At 32.1% G+C, this 16886-nt stretch overlaps 2 protein-coding genes across 7 annotated transcripts in view; one reads left to right on the forward strand and one right to left on the reverse strand.

Moving 5' to 3' along the window:
* The window catches only part of LOC145296471 (lysosomal proton-coupled steroid conjugate and bile acid symporter SLC46A3-like), a 39442-nt gene extending 33416 nt beyond the window's left edge, over nt 1-6026 (reverse strand). Inside the window, exon 1 of one of the 4 annotated variants that reach the window (XM_080142538.1) lies at nt 4963-6026. In XM_080142538.1, coding sequence (XP_079998664.1) covers nt 4963-5016 — 54 coding nt within the window. In that variant the 5' untranslated portion in view covers nt 5017-6026. The remainder of the gene's footprint in view (nt 1-4962) is intronic. The other 3 variants (XM_080142536.1, XM_080142537.1, XM_080142535.1) reach the window with 3 other exon arrangements.
* LOC145296435 (lysosomal proton-coupled steroid conjugate and bile acid symporter SLC46A3-like) overlaps nt 1-16886 on the forward strand; it is a 54754-nt gene that overhangs the window by 2759 nt on the left and 35109 nt on the right. The window contains exon 2 of one of the 3 annotated variants that reach the window (XM_080142532.1): nt 402-487. Coding sequence is in view for 1 of the 3 variants with exons in the window: in XM_080142531.1 (XP_079998657.1) it covers nt 16268-16345 (78 nt within the window). In the remaining 2 variants the exon portion in view is untranslated. Of the gene's footprint in view, nt 1-401; nt 488-8287; nt 8380-15969; nt 16346-16886 lie in introns of those variants that run through there. The other 2 variants (XM_080142533.1, XM_080142531.1) reach the window with 2 other exon arrangements.

Here is a 16886-nt window from a genome sequence, read left to right on the forward strand (position 1 = left end):
GATTCGTGGCATTTATGCCCCAATCAAAACCATGACATGTACTTATTTAATATACATTTGGTTAATATACTTTTTATTAACTATACTATCATGTTTATTTTGATTATTACCGGCCTGCAAGGCTACAATACTGGCAACGAGAAATTCGAAACTTATGCGATATTATCGACGCCCCCTCCCAATTGTTAGATAGTAGGAGAGGAAAGGAAAAGGAAGTAGGTTTATCGGGTAACAAAAGAAATAGGAAATAGGGTTTATCAGTAGACAATGGATTGAAATTTGTCCCTTAACGCAGACAAAAGAGAGCTAAGGTGGGGTGATTATTTAGAGCAAAGGAATTAACAGGGAGTCGGTCAACAGGGCTAACAGGGAGTTAGCATGTGGATGCTTTTTTTTTTTAGGTACGGTTGCAATTAAAAAACAAGAACAAAAGGACCTGAGATATATTTAGGATTGAAAAGTTGTTTTATGACGATGGTTTGCAAAGGTTAGTATTTTACAGCATTTTTACGACAGTCCATTTGACGATTGTCTGGTTGACGACAGTTAAAGCTGAGAGTCTAGTGGGACAAGTGACAACAATTGTGACACAATTGTGGCTTGGACCAGATTGAGATAGCTTGAACAGGCTGAGATAAGCTGACGGCATCTGACGGATACGGCATCAACAGGAAAACTAAAATGTAGAAGTTAGCGTTTAGAGGTTAGTTTTTTAGATGGCGTCACACACGCACTCATTGCTCGACCAACATGTCGGAGTTTGTGTTTTCTTTTGTTTCCTTGTGTTTTATTTTATTTTTATACTTGCGGACCCAAGCTCTCCCCCTCAAGTCTGTAGACCACAGTTTGGCAGAGTAGGTTAGTAGAGACTGTTCCAGAGACGGACAGGCAGATAGACAGAGATTTACTCTAAATGCCATTCCAAATGCTATGAAATTATACACAATATAGAAAACAGGAACAAAAGATGTGCGCAAAAGTGTAATGACACTAATCATCAAAAAAAAAGAAAAGAAAAAAAAAGACAAACAATGAATTAATACAATTTCGTTTTTTAAGAGAATATGTAAATTAGTTATCTTTTTTTAAGTTGCTGGTATATTTACAACTATGTATATAAGGAAGTTGCATTTACTTTTAAAATAGAAAAGTGGGCTTTTAATAGCAATGTTAGTGCGAAATAGCTCAACTTATATATATATATATATATATATATATATATATATATATATATATAAGTGAGAATGTGTGTGAGGCCAATTCTCAACAAATATAGTCTACTGACGAAGGCCAGAGGAAGTTGGCTGAAACGTTGTGAACCAATAAAAAGATCGAAAAACAACAACTAATAAAGATGAGACTAATAGTCCGAAATAAAAATAAATTAATTAAATATAGTCTACGAAGTTTTTATCTACAAACTTGAAATTTAGTATAGGTATTCAGACACGTGGAAAACTTTTAAATCGATTTTCATCCGAAAAAGGCTGCTAAGGATCCAAATTAAAAAAATTGGGATGTGGGAGTCATCGGATGCTCATGCGTGAATGGTTCACATTACAGATTCTTATGTTAAGAATAACTAGAATTGAAAACACTCTAGAAAATCGTGTCAAGCTAGCCTAATGGTTATCGTACTTCATTCATTGTCTTTAGGTTTTGGTTCCGATCTTAGCTAGAGTATTTTATTTTTACTTCCAAGAAGTGAACTGTTTAGAAAAAACATAAGACTCGTATGCACGTTTGTTTCTGTTTTGTTTTTTTTTAACTTCATTTTTTTTTTTTTTTTTTTTTAGAAATTTAACGTTACGTTTAATACTACGTAATTTTTGTTTATAACAAATAAGAATTCTGCATTAATTAAAATATATCTATGCGTATTTTACGACCGGGCAACGCCGAGCGGCTGGCAGTATATATATATATATATATATATATATATATATATATATATATATATATATATATATATATATATATATATATATATACGTTTTATTTTTTATTACCGTATCTTTCTGTTAAGTTACATTATTGTTTCAGCTACTCGGCCGTTTTTTTTTTGCCGTCTGTAGCTTCCTCAGACTTTTACAGAAATGTTCGCTATTTTGGGATGAAAGGGGGTACGAGGAGGGCGGAAGAAAGAGAGGAAGGGAACAAGGGGGGAAGGTGGGAGGGGGCGCTTGGTATGTCAGTAATGTTTCAGTTTTGGGGTTTAAGGAGCTTGTGGGGGAGGGTCTGGGAAGTTCATTTCTGGTGTGGCTGAGGGCATAGGGATACATGGAGGGGAAGGGGAATATGTGGGGGTGGGGGGAAGGGGGTAACTTTTAAATTCGAGTCTTAATGTTAAAGTTTTTATGCGTCTCGTTGGTGAGATGATTTCTTGGTATGTCTTGACCTGTTGGGTGTTCTCTTACGTTTGGGGGCGGGGGGGGGGGCTATGATTAGGTTTATTTATTTTTAGTTTTTATTTTGTTGTTAATTGTTTGGAGAGAGTTAGCTAGCGGTCGCGGAGACTGGTACACACATGCGCACGTACACACATATATACTTAAAAGAAACGGTCACATGTACACATACATCCCCACCCTGACGTGCAAATATATGTGCATATGTGCGTCTGCATGCATAGACACCCGCGTTGCTCTCGCTTACGTCAAATTTTCTTTAAGGTGCTACTGTTGGGTCCCGATTTCGAATCTCGCTAGATACAGCCACTCTGATGAGTCGTAGACGATGAAACACGTGTCAGTGGATAATTACATTTTAAAAATAATATATATACCGCTCCCCATGTGGGGTACCAAATTGGTTAAAAGGGAAAATTATTCCCAACTCACATTTGGGTAAAAATGCACTTTCGTAAATGATTGAATTCATTCAAAACATATCGCTAAAACCAAAACAAAACAACATCTAAGTAAATCGCGATATATCCAGACAGTTGGCGAGATGGTCAGAGTGGATGTATCTAGCGAGATTCGAAATCGGGACCCAACGGTAATGAGCCTAAACCCTTACCCCTGGACCATCTCGCCAACTGTCTGGATATATCGCGATTTACTTAGATGTTGTTTTGTTTTGGTTTTAGCGATATGTTTTAAATGAATTCAATCCTTTACGAAAGTGCATTTTTACCCAAATGTGAGTTGGGAATAATTTTCAGCCAGTAATTTGGCTGTTAAGGGGTCAAAGTTCAAAGATTTGACTTTTGAGAACTCTACCAAACTCCTCCGACAATTTTGGGTCTAAACACTTGAAACTTTAGATATAGGTTCCTTGGACATGGATCTAACTTAATAACTTGATTTGAGCCCAAAACAATATATTATATATTATAGAGGTCAATGTTAAAAAATTGACCATTTTTTTTGCTCAACATACACCTACAAACACACACACACACACACACACACACATATATATATATATATATATATATATATATATATATATGTTTGTAGGTGTATGTTGAGCAAAAAAAAAAAAATGGTCAATTTTTTTAACATTGACCTCTATAATATATAATATATTGTTTTGGGCTCAAATCAAGTTATTAAGTTAGATCCATGTCCAAGGAACCTATATCTAAAGTTTCAAGTGTTTAGACCCCAAATTGTCGGAGGAGTTTGGTAGAGTTCTCAAAAGTCAAATCTTTGAACTTTGACCCCTTAACAGCCAAATTACTGGCCGAAAACGGATCACAAAGATTTTCCCAAATCTCAGTACCTGTATATCAAATTTCAAGTCTTTAGACTTAAAATTGACAGAGTTATTGCGTAGGGAAATGTATACAGACACACATACCCACAGATACACAGAAGACACGTTCACTTTATATATATATATATATATATATATATATATATATATATATACTGTGGAAGCAAAATCAAGACTTCAAACAGGGTGTTGATGGCAACAAATAGTGTATTTCATTTTACGAAAATGTCGCTAATACATAGCCTCATCAGGATCGAAAGTCCGGTTCGTGAATTTCCTTTTCTTTTTCTTCATTTTGGTAAATTCTCGTCTCTTCGCCATAACACCAAAATGAAGAAAAAGAAAAAGAAATTCACGGACCGGACTTTCGACTCTGATGAGGCTATGTATTAGCGAAATATAAGACTTACACAAAAAAAGCATATATATATATAAATGTTATCATAGCCAATAAAATTTACTTTTCAAACTACTTGTATCGTTTTTTCTGTTTTTAAGTATGTTTTAAATGCTTTTTATGACACTACAAAAATCCAATCCCTTTTAAAAGCTGTTGAATTTTCATAGACAATATGGCCGCCGACGACATCTTCTCTTTTGCACTTTTTCATCTTCTCTTCCGAATCTTTTTCTTAAAATATATTTAGAAAGCCATTCTTAACATAGGAGAGGGGTGGCTAACAGCTAATGTATCCAATAACTTTTATAAAAACATCCTTTTTCCAATAAATTATTTTTCAAGACGTTCTTTCTATAAATAAGTTGTATTGTTTTCTTAGTTTTTAGGATTTAGAAAGGGATTGTTGCTGTTCAATTACTTTTTAGCAGCAATTTACTTAACGCAAAGGTTATGCAAGCGAAATGTAGCATTTAAATGCAAAAGAATATTTTAAAAAATATCTTTCTCGATACTGCTTATTTTTTTTTTTAAATATCGAAAATTACGTAACACTGTAATAATAATAGGCAGTAAAAGGAAATAACAAATTAACTGAAAAAAAACTTGTAATGCAAAGCCAACCCTCTTTTTCTTTCAACACTCGAAGAAGGTCGCAGGTTGCAGCGACCGAAACGTTGTGCTAATAACACCCAAGATGAGAATAATAGTCCGATTAATCAGCATAACACAAGCAAAATTACTCCAGTTCAAAGAAAGTTCAAAATGCCGATATTCTTAAGAGAACGCTTTGCCAAAAAGTGACCCCCCCAAAAAAAACAAAAAATGTGTATAATGCTTACCATCGGGAATCGCGAGCCAATATGGCCATTTCTTCTTGAATTGTGAATTATCATTTTCTCTGTGTTTAAATTTATATTGGTCGTTGGATAAATGCTAGAAGCTGCAATCAGTTGACACACTTCAAAAAAGTGAAAAAGAACGGACCCACAAAAGGAGTTGGTTTAGTATTATTAATAATATCCAAATAAAGGAAGAATCAACCACGGAAGAGATTTCTCAGATTGCATTGTTGACCGTGAATTCACCAGAAGACTACAGCGAGGGTTTCACCATTTGCACATTTCAGATAATTTGTGACAATGACATTTTTGTGATGATTTCCAAATTTTGAAAAGGCCGAAAAGAATATAATAACAACAAAAGACAGAAATTAAAAAAAAAAATGAATTCTTTGTTCTAGTTTTTTTTTCTTCTTTTCTACTTTTGTCCTTTCTTGAATTCAAATTGAAAAGAATTATTCTTAATGAATTTTATTTAACACATTTATGATTTTTATACAGGATGACACAATCGCCATTTGTGACAAGACAAAATGGCGTTCATTGTCGTTAACCCTATCTTCGAACAATCGGCTTAATTAAAAATATGAAATGTCAACAAAGGAATAATTAAATGGGTTTAGAATTAAGTGATGGATGTTGGGGTGGTGCCGAATACAGAGAAACGCGCGTCAAACTTTATTATTGAAATGTAGTGGGACAAAAGTAGCGGCTTACAACCTGCATTGTCATCAAGTATAATTGAAAAAAAAAAAATGGCAGATATTTGGCACGACTGGAGATAAAATAAATAGAAGCAAATGCATTTCTTATTAAAGTGCGAATAAGACTTTGTGCATACTTGTTGCGTTTTGTCGGATTTTATTATTTCCCAAATGTACATTTTTATATTTCACAGCTCATATATTAAACATATTTCCCAAACATATATCTCATTAGAACGAAAAGTTAAGATCGAAACTACGGCTAACCCATTTATGTATAGTTGCCAATTTTGAAAGATAAGCAATGTAAAGTATAGAAATAAAAGGATATGTTCTTTTTACTCTACCTTTAATTATGAACATCAATTATATCTCTAACCATAACTTATATACGTTATTTTATTTAATAGTTTATGTATTAAACATATATTCCAAACATATCCATCGTTATTCGTATTATTTGGATTCATCGGACTACTGTTCTCATCTTGAGTGTGATTTTCACAACGTTTTGGTCGATATAACCTCCGACCTTCTTTAGATTTATCGGGAATGTTTCTGTCGAACTCGGGAATTTGAACGGAATTTCGCGATGTAAATAAAGGGTTTCGCTCGAAATTCCGTCCAAATTCCCGAGTTCGACAGAAACATTCCCGAGTTCGACTAGATACACCTAAAGAAGGTCGGAGGTTAAATGTTGTGAAAATTACACCCAAGATGAGAACAGTAGTCCGATGAATTCAAATAATACGAATAACTAATCCTCATCTAAAAAATTCAGAAACGTCATATCCATCATTAACACAAAACGTTAAAACTAAAAGTATCACTAACACATTGATTTTCAATTGACAATAATTATAAAAGGCAAATAACGTACATTATACAAAAAAATTAAATAATTAAATATATTTAGTTCTTACTCTACCTTTATATTGAACATAGATTCCTTGGGGGAGAGTAGCGAATAGGAAGGATTAGATTCTTCATGTTGTGGGAACTCCATGAGAGAAATCCGACAACGATGAATTCTTAATACTCTGGTCCAATCAGTGGTGCTCAGAACCATGTATCACTAGAATCGTCCGCACTTTCTAGAAGCAATCACGTCGCTTCATCAACTCATGTTGCTACTAATTCACTGTTGTCGCGAAATAAGAAGTAACAAGTGAAATAAACAGAATGAAAGAATGAAAAGGAGATAATCGAGGGGATTTTATTGAAAGCAGACGAGTGTCGTACATTGTTATTACATATGTGTATGTTATGTTTATGGGGACAAAAAATAAGACTGAAATTAAACAAAGAACGAGTGAATTTATTGGAAGCCTCGAAAAATCATGGATTAAAATAGAAAAATGCGAGCATAAAAAGTAATATGGTTAAGCTTAAGTGTAAATAAACTCATATTTCGCTGTGTGTTATTAGTTTTACTGTTCCCCAATTTTTTTTGTTTTTTGCTATCCAGAAAAATTTCAGCTTTATCAAAACGTATTTGTTGATGAAATTTCCACAGGCTCTGCTAGTTGATAAATAATCCTATAAACTTGGTGCAGTTTGTGTCCTCTCAATGTAAATACTCCTGATCAACTTAACAATCAGCAAAATCCCCCCCTTTTACTGTAGAGGTCCTTAAATGCTGGAAAATGTCTACTTTAATAGCTTCTTTCCTGAATTGCTAGACTTTGGAATTCCCTCCCTGCTCACTGTTTCTCTGAATATTGCAACTTACAGAAGTTTACATATAATAGGAACAAACGTTTCACTGCACTTGGATGTCCCTATAAATATAGTCTATAATCACTCAGCAGCTTCTTACCTTTCAGTGGCAACGTGTGTGGAATAAATCTAAGTAAAAGAAAAGAAGGGGAAAAATTAAAACTAAATAAATATATACATTTTAGAGAGGGAAGGGGTGGTTTTGTCTGAAATAATTTTCAATTTAAAATGATTCTATTTTTATTCGTTTAAAATAATAATTCTTTTTTTTTCTGTTGGTTGTGGTTGTTATTGACATATTTATAAATCTTATCTAAGTACTGGCGTCACTGACTATTGTTATATAAACAGCCTGGAAGGTCAGCATCGGTGAAGATTTGGTTTTATTATGTCATACAGTGACCTTTGGAATATTTCTTCCATTTTGGCTTTTGTTTTTATCTCCTAAATGTTGAACAGAATTTATTGTTGGTCTTAAATCGCTTTTCGTGTCCCGACACAAAATTCTAACTTATTTTTTAAAGCCAATAAAAAGCAAATTAAGTTCAATTCAATGTTTTACTAACAAGTGGCCATATTGTTTTTCATTTTTTTTTTTAAACAAACATAGTTTTTTATTGTCTTTTTATTGTTTTTTTTATTTTTGTATACAAAAAAAAACAAAAAAACTTTGATGTATAATTTATGTCGGTCAAGTTTTTTTCATTAGAATTTAATTTATAGAAAGTGATTTCTGGCGTTAAAATTCTCAACAAATCCTCATGTATTAAACCCCTGAAAGCTTTGAAAGCTATTTACATTCAATAATTTTATAAATAGAGATTAAAACTTGATAAAGTTAAAAATAGTTTTATAACAATGTTAGTCAAGTAATAAATGAATGACCAAACAATACCATAATAATTAAATATAACTTTCAAAATACTGTTTACAAAAATAATTTGGTTAAAAAAAATAGACGTAACAAAAACGGAAGACTCGCTGATAACACCGGGTATTTACAGCTTTTTTATTTTTATTTATTTATTTATTTATTTATTTTTTTTACAAAATAAATTTATATACTTTGTATTATTCGTATTATTTGGATTACTGTTCTCATCTTGAGTGTTATTTTCATAACGTTTCGGCTGATGTAACCTCTGAACTTATTCAAGTGAACTCAGAAATCTTTCTGTCGAACTCGAAAATCTGCATAGAATTCTAAATAAAACCCTTTATTTAATCCACGGGGGTAACATTATAGAATTGTATGAAAGGGCTCGTGATGTCTATAATATAAATGTCACCTGCCTATTTAAATGTATGTATGTATGTAACTATGTATGTATGTATGTATGTATGTATGTATGCATAAAACTTTCGACAATAGGCGACGGATTTTCACAAGATCGGTATTGTTTTGAAGATCGACCCTTCGGACGACAAACATCGAAAAGTTGGCTAAACACATTAAGTCCTTCACCCTCAACTGGCCACTTCTCTACAGGGAGGGGTCGCTTTTTTTCACCGATATTTTCGAAAGTCATTCCCTCTTTTCGATTGTCTAGCCTTAATTTAAATCTTCATCACTTCCGGTTTGGCGATGAACGTCACTTTTCCATTAAAAACGTCATGGCAAAGACGTCACTTTTTTTTCACGTTCTTTCCCCCCTTCGCGGTACGGGTCCGAGTCTGCCTGCCTACTAACACTTTTTTTTTACTCAACACCCCCTCCCAAACACCCAGGCAACGCCGGGCATCCAAACGAGTATATATATATATATATATATATATATATATATATATATATATATATATATATATATATATATATATATATACTTACCTTACACCTGTAATTGATGTATCACCCTTATTAGAAACAATATATATATATATATATATATATATATATATATATATATATATATATATATATATATATATTAGTACATATTTTTATATTGTCATTGTTTACTTTATTGATACTCTATATAAGCTCCAAGACAATTTGTTGAGCTTTGCATCATTCCAATAAGCCTCCACTTAAAAAATCGATCTTATCTTTTTCTTTATTTCACCTGCTGCTTATTAAGCGATTAAGCGAGGCTCGCTGTCTGTTTGTTTATGCTTGAGCACAGTAAAGCGATGGGCAAACGCACCGATCTATAGTCCTGTGGTTGAAGCTGCCGACTGGCAACGCGATGGTTGTAGGTTCGATCCCTCGCTAGGGAAAGATGCTAGTCTAGCCGAACTGATGACTTGCGATACAACGAAACAGTACTGTATGTGGATGACTATATATATATATATATATATATATATATATATATATATATAGAGAGAGAGAGAGAGAATATAAAGCTGAACGTACGAATAGGCTCCTATAAGGTTGACTATTATAGAAAACTGATCACATATAATGATAGAAGATATATCGAGACACAGGAATGGGCTTGTTTGATCTGGCATAATGATAATTCATTAAAATGGTGGTATCTGCGTACGCGCCTGGTCCACAAAGTATGGAAATAAAAAAATTTAAAATTAATAAAAAAACGTTTACAAGTGGTTTTGATATAGATGTATATAATAATACTTTAATAAGTATTTTTAACTTAAATAGGGATGGTATAATAAAATTGTGGGGGTCTGCGTTCGCGCCTCGCCTCCATAGAATAGAAATAGGCACAAACTTTAATAAAGACTTTTCATATCTATCTGCGTAAGTATACTTTGATAATTATGTTTCAGTTTGAAGAAATATGGTATAATAAAATTATGGGGTGTTCGTTCGCGCATGACCTCCATAGAATGGAAATATGTCACAAAGTTTAACAAGGTTTTTAAATATAGATCCACAGAATACTGTGATAAGTGTTTCAGTGTGAACAGGTATAGTATTATAAATTATGGGGTTTATCTATTTTATTTTTACTTTCATCATATTTTGCTTTGGTTTTGAGACCCCCAAATTCGAAGCTATCTCTTTACAACCCGTCCTTTTCATAACCTATCATACTTTCATAAATCAGAGTCCATTTTCTGTAGGCTGTTTTTGAACCCAGTCAACGACGGGTACTTTTGCTAGTATATATATATATATATATATATATATATATATATATATATATATATATATATATATATATATATGCTAGTATATATATATATGCTAGTATATATATATATGCTAGTATATATATATATATATATATATATATATATATATATAAAATACACATCAAGTGCGCTTGAAAGCCAAATCACAACGTAATATTAGGAAAATAAACAAATATTTTACTTGTTTGAAATTTATAACAAATGTATTTCGGAGTAAAACTCCATCTTCAGGAAAGAAGCTATTAGAGTAGATATTTTCCAGCATTTAAGGACCTCTACAGTAAAGGGGGATTTTCTGATTGTTAAGTTGATCACGAGTATTTACATTGAGAGGACACAAACTGCACCAAGTTTATCGGATTATTTATCAACTAGCAGAGCCTGTGGAAATTTCATCGACAAATACGTTTTGATAAAGCTGATATTTTTCTGGATAGAAAAAAAAAAAAATGGGGAACAGTACAACTAATAACACACAGCAAAATATGAGTTTATTTACACTTCTATGAAAATAGTGTCCATTGTATCTTAAATATAGAACTAACCCATATGAAATAAATTAATAAGTACTAATAAATACTCAGAAAGTAATATTGTACTACATTTTTCAATACAAATAATAAAGTCCAATTGTAAGTGAGAATCTTTGATTTATTTCTTAAGTCTAGCAAATTTTGTCAGACAATGTTCTTCGTTTTTTTTTTACCCTGTTTCTCTCAGATATTTTTTTTTACTTAACGTTTTGCTGACTTTTTTCCTCAGTGCTGCACTAGGTGTATTAGAAAGTGGCCATTAAAAATGATGATCAGAACTTTAATAACTCAACTTATTATTTTTCGAAGCTTATAACTACTTGAAAAATGTAATTCAAACCCTAATTTTTTTCAGTTAAAGGAGCAAAGACCAAATTTTAAAAATATAACAGGTTTAATAACAAATTATGCAATATTTTTTTAAGCGGTTTTCTTTAAAAATATATAAAGAAAATCAACATATTTTTACTTGCTTATAAATATATGTATATATATATATAAATGCCAAAAAATCACTTACCTAAAAAAATACTATTAAATGGGTAGTTCCATTCTTCATTGTTAATAATTTATCCATATTTATATTTTAAATTCCACGTATTTTTTAAATAAAAGGATTTTTTAAAGTGAGGGTCCTATAAAATCGCATTTTCGTAACGTGTTTTGCACGAAGCTTTAAAGAGCTGCTGCTGCTAATATGAAATTTATGAAATATGGATTTGTCCAAGGAACATAAATAATGTCTCTTTTTATTGCGCGTGTTAACCAAAATTAGTATTTTTCATCCTCCGTAGTTAAAAGGAAACGCACATTCACTTATAAGTTTTTCCCCTAGAACAAAAAATCAGCTACATCGATTTTTTTTTATTCTTTTAATGAAATACATGAGGTTTTGATTGATATATTTTAATACTTCTTTATCGACTAATCTTTTTTTTAAATATCTAAAAAAAGAAAACATTCAATGAAATAGAAAAATTTGCCGTCAGCGTCTGGTATTTACTTGATGATGTAAGCATAACATGAGCTTTCATTAAAAAAAAATCAACGTGGTTTTAAAAAAAAGTTTTACACTTTGGACTTTACAGGTAAATTTGCAAAAAAATGTTCTTATTTTTGTTGTTTTTAATAAGAATATTTTCTTTATTGATCTGTTATCTTCAATTTGTGATATATAAAACTTTGGCACATAAATTAATTATTAAAATTTTAATAGACATTTCAAAATGGGGGGGGGTGAATTTGAAAAAAAAAACGTTTGTCTAAAATATTATGTTTGGTTTATTGGAAAGAGCATAAAAGTTCACATTGACCCTGAAAATATCGAAAAAAAATGAACCAATAGAAAAATTTTGATAGATTTTTAAAGTTTAAAAATTGAAAAATATTTAACTCGTAAAATTCAATTGATTTCATTGCATAAAAAATAGCTGCATGAAGGCGCGCAGGCATTTTGTAAACATTTTGTAAACACTGTTTTTCAAAAAATAAAAAATAATATGTCTATTATTTTTTAAACAACTTTAATAGTTTATTTTGGAAGTATATTCCATACAGAAAATAAACAACCCACTTTAAAAAGAGAAATTACGACTTTTTTTAATATTTTATTTGCAGTTTTCTGTTAGGGGTGTCAAAAATTCCTCCAAATTTCTGATAAATCTACTGCTGCACATCAAAGTTAATATGAGTTCCTTTCTCCCACCATTATAACAATGTTCCTATATTATTATAATAATATTCGAAAATGAGGTTATATCAAAGGGAGGTCACTCTTATATCCTTATCCAGGGTTGCCAGATTGGCCTTAACAATAAATGAAAAGGAAATACACTATGAAATAATGTAAAATAGACTTTTTGTTTATTTACGTTAAAAAGAAAGAAATTGCTATCCGCGTTCTCTCTCTCTCTCTCTCTCTCTCTCTCTCTCTCTCTCTCTCTCTCTCTCTCTCTCTCTCTCTCTCTCTCTCTCTCTCTCTCTCTCTCTCTCTCTCTCTCTGCCGAAAGACGTTCTTTTGGGCCTTTTTATATTTTTAAGAGGTTCCAGAAACTGGCAGAAATAAGCTTGTTAATCGAGCCTTGATTGGTCAAAAATTCATATTTTTGGTGAGGAGAGTGTTTTCTACTATGTCAGCTTTTTTTCAAGAGTTTTGCTTTTTGACCCCAAGGGGTTTGGTGTGGGTGAATGTGGTAATGCCCGCACAAATGAATTTTTAGAAACACCCGTGTGTGATTAAATTTTAATGTGTGTATGCATTAGAAAGATAAAATGAGAAACAGCACAGCTTTTTTAATGCCAAATTTCGCACATTTGTCCTATTTTTGTAGCCTTTAAAAGTTGTATTAGTTTTTTTGTTTTTTGAAAGCATAACATATGGACTAAGGAAGGAACATGCAACATGTTATATTGATTGGATTACTAAAGACCAAGCAACAAATTTAAAAAAATAAATATAAAATTATGCATTATGCATTGAATTCTGAACAGAATTCAATCCACGGGAGTAGAATGCTCTTGTTCTGTCATTCATAACTAGGTAGAAGTCCTAAGTAATTTGCAATTGTATTTTGAGTGTTGTCCATACTGAGGATTGAACTTTCAACTTCCAGAAGAGTATCACTTACAAATGGAGGTGCAGATTCTCGAGTTCGACAAAAACATTCCCGAATTTGACAAGATACTCTCGAAGAATGTTGAAGGTTTCAACAACCGAAACGTAAAATAACACTCAAGATGAGAACAACAGTCTAAAGAATCCAAATCAATAATTGTTATCATTCATTCTTTTTACCAGGCAATCTGCACAAACATATATTTAAACATATATCTATACTAGCTGATGTACTAACACTGTTATTTGGTCTTTTTGGCACAGAAAAGTTTCCCAAGCGAATTATACAAAAGTGTTCTAAAATCTTATCATTTCTAGAGAATGTCATGGTTAGGATTGTCCAGAATTGAACCTAATTAAAAAAAAAAAAATCAGAAAAATCTTTATGATGTACGTACTCGTCACGGAACCAAAATATCACATAAATTGGTCAAGTGGTAATTTTCATATAGAAAATCTTTTTTTTTTTTTCGATTTTTGTTGCAATTAATAGTAATTCGTAGGCATTACAAGGCTAAATTTGATCTCTTTTTCTGTTTCTATAGTTCAGATTGAGTTGTCTCCCTTTATTTATTAAATATGGCAGATCAAGACACACCATCCTCGCTTCCTCATAAAATTTGATTTATTTTTCAGTAAAGATAAACTACTTGATCAATTTACTTAATTTTTAGAATAGGACGTTTTCGTTCCGTGACGGTACATTCATGATAAAGACGTTTCTGCATTTTTCTTTTTTAATTAGGTTGAATTCTGGACAATGAACAAAAATTTAGTGAGCCCATAAGCTCCGTTAGTTATTACTCAGAAGCCCAGAATTAATTGCTTACTAAAAAGGCATTCTACTATCAATAGCAAGCGACACTTAGTGAATTGTTACAGATGAATCTATAAGCAAACATGAACTCGCCACCACAATGTATGCTCCATGCAGGCAGAAAATCCATGGCTATTTTTATTTTTAAAAATTGCAATTATACTTGAGGCACCCAGACCATAACCGTGGCTGGAAAATTCGTTGAGCGGTGTCCTCAGTCGTTAACTCGTCCGGATTTGCATTTTGAGGGTGCTAGCAATTGTCCTAGTGTCATAACTGTGATTGGTAGAGAGCATGAGTTATACAGCGGCACATTTCCGATCTCGCTCGCTGAACATTGTGTCACTTTCAGACATGACAGAAGACTCAAGAAGGTTCTGTAGACTGGATCAAAGTAGAATGCAATGGTTGCTCAATATCAAGGTTTGATGACTAACGCTTTTTTTAAGAGGATGAGTGGTCTTAGAAACGACAAGTGCAAGTTGAGAGAAGTATGGATGGTGAGCCACTTGACATCCATTGGTTCTGTTGAGAATGCAACATAATGAAGTGTGTACAGATCGCCACTGGATCATCTGTAAAAAAATTAAATATTCAGCAACAGATCCTGTGGACGTCTGCTACAAAGGAAAGTTGGAAATAAGTCGTACACCATCCACTATGGTTATGCGGCTACGTATCTGGAAAATGGAGATGTAATAGCATGGCATAATGATATGGGACAAGATGGAGAAAGTAGCAACCATAATTGAAGTCAGTGTCCCTAATGATGATGGTTTAAATAGAGCTGAGAGAAAGAGAGAGGGGGAGGAGACAGAGAGAGAAACTGAGAGAGAGAGAGACAAAAAAGAGAGAGATAAACAACAGAGAGAGAAAGAGAGAGGGAGAGAGAGAGAGCGAACTAAATACTAAGGTCTTGTGTACGACATGAAAAAGAATTGGAATCTTAGGAAGATTTCCATTTTTCCCGTTAAAGCAATCAGGCTCATAGAAAAGAATTTCAAAAACTACCTGGCGAATATACTCTGCGGACCAAGTATATGAGAGATACAAATATGTATGCTTAAAGGGGCGGTTAAAATCCTAAAGTATCTAGCAGTTGGAATATGAGATAGTGCATCAATGTCTAACATCGGACAAGACAAACAAAACAAAAGGATGAGAAAATTGAAAAAAAAAACAAAAAAACAAAACAAAAAAAACAAAAAAAAAAAACATGAGAACATGTCAGAGAGTGTGATAATCCTGGCTGCCTTGAAAAGCTAAATTCAGTTTGCTCACCATAATTTGAATGAATAATCTACTGAGAATCGTATCTATCTCAATGTTATTCCTAGTATTGTCAGATATTAACGCATATTTTGCAAAAAAATAAAAAATAAATAAAAATAATTTTCCTTTTAAAATTAATTAAAAAGTAAACAAAAATAACTGATATTAAAGGGAAAATTATGATTCCATTTTGAATTTAAAAAAAAAAACAAAAAAACTTGGTCTAAGTCCATACAATCAAAATTACTCAACATTTGGACCTAAACTAATTGACATGTGTGCGATATTGAAACATTTCTTATGCTATAATTGAACCGACCATTGTCTGCAGTTTTGATTAATGTCATTTGATTACAATTTTTTTACGACTGCTATCGTGTCTAATGTCCGCTGCTTTTATCAACAAACAATAAATAAAACAATGAAAGATAACATTTCCCCAGAAAAAAAATAGTGCACGACAAATTGTCAAATGGACATCTATAGAGGTTGATTGCTGTCCTGCTATATGTTAAACAAATCTCGTTAAACGCAGCAAGAAATGGAGGCTAAACCAAGCGACCAGTCTAGAAATTGGTCGAAAACGATCAGCGTTGGAAACGAGAAAACAAGTGAAAATGTAAGTCTCAGAATTTGAAGTATTTGGGATTTTGTTTTTTAGATGAAGTGTAAAGTGTAATAATTTATATTGTTTGGATTATTCAAACTCTCTCTCTCTCTCTCTCTCTCTCTCTCTCTCTCTCTCTCTATATATATATATATATATATATATATATATATATATATATATATATATATATATATATATATATATATATACTAGAAGGTCGCCCGGAATTGCCCGGTCGTAAAATTACGCTTAAATATGATATTTTGATTAATGCAGATTTCGTATTTGTTAGCATATTATATTGGACCCAATATATAGTAATGATTTAAAAAGTAAAAAAAAAAAAAAAAAAAATTAACTTGTGCGCCACTACGAAAACGTTTAGCTTACGGTTTACTTTTTCCTTTGATGTTAATGCTTGAGCTATGAAGACATGTTTGCTGCAAGGCTAAAAATTAAAACATAGACCAATAGCTATTACGTTACGCATGCATATTCGTAATGCAGTCGTTCGACCTTCGCCTGGCAAATTCAATTTTTTTAATTTGCA

This window comes from Euprymna scolopes, chromosome 2, assembly GCF_053919585.1.
Source record: "Euprymna scolopes isolate OS-2025 chromosome 2, ASM5391958v1, whole genome shotgun sequence".
Classification (NCBI taxonomy): Eukaryota; Metazoa; Mollusca; class Cephalopoda; order Sepiida; family Sepiolidae; genus Euprymna; species Euprymna scolopes.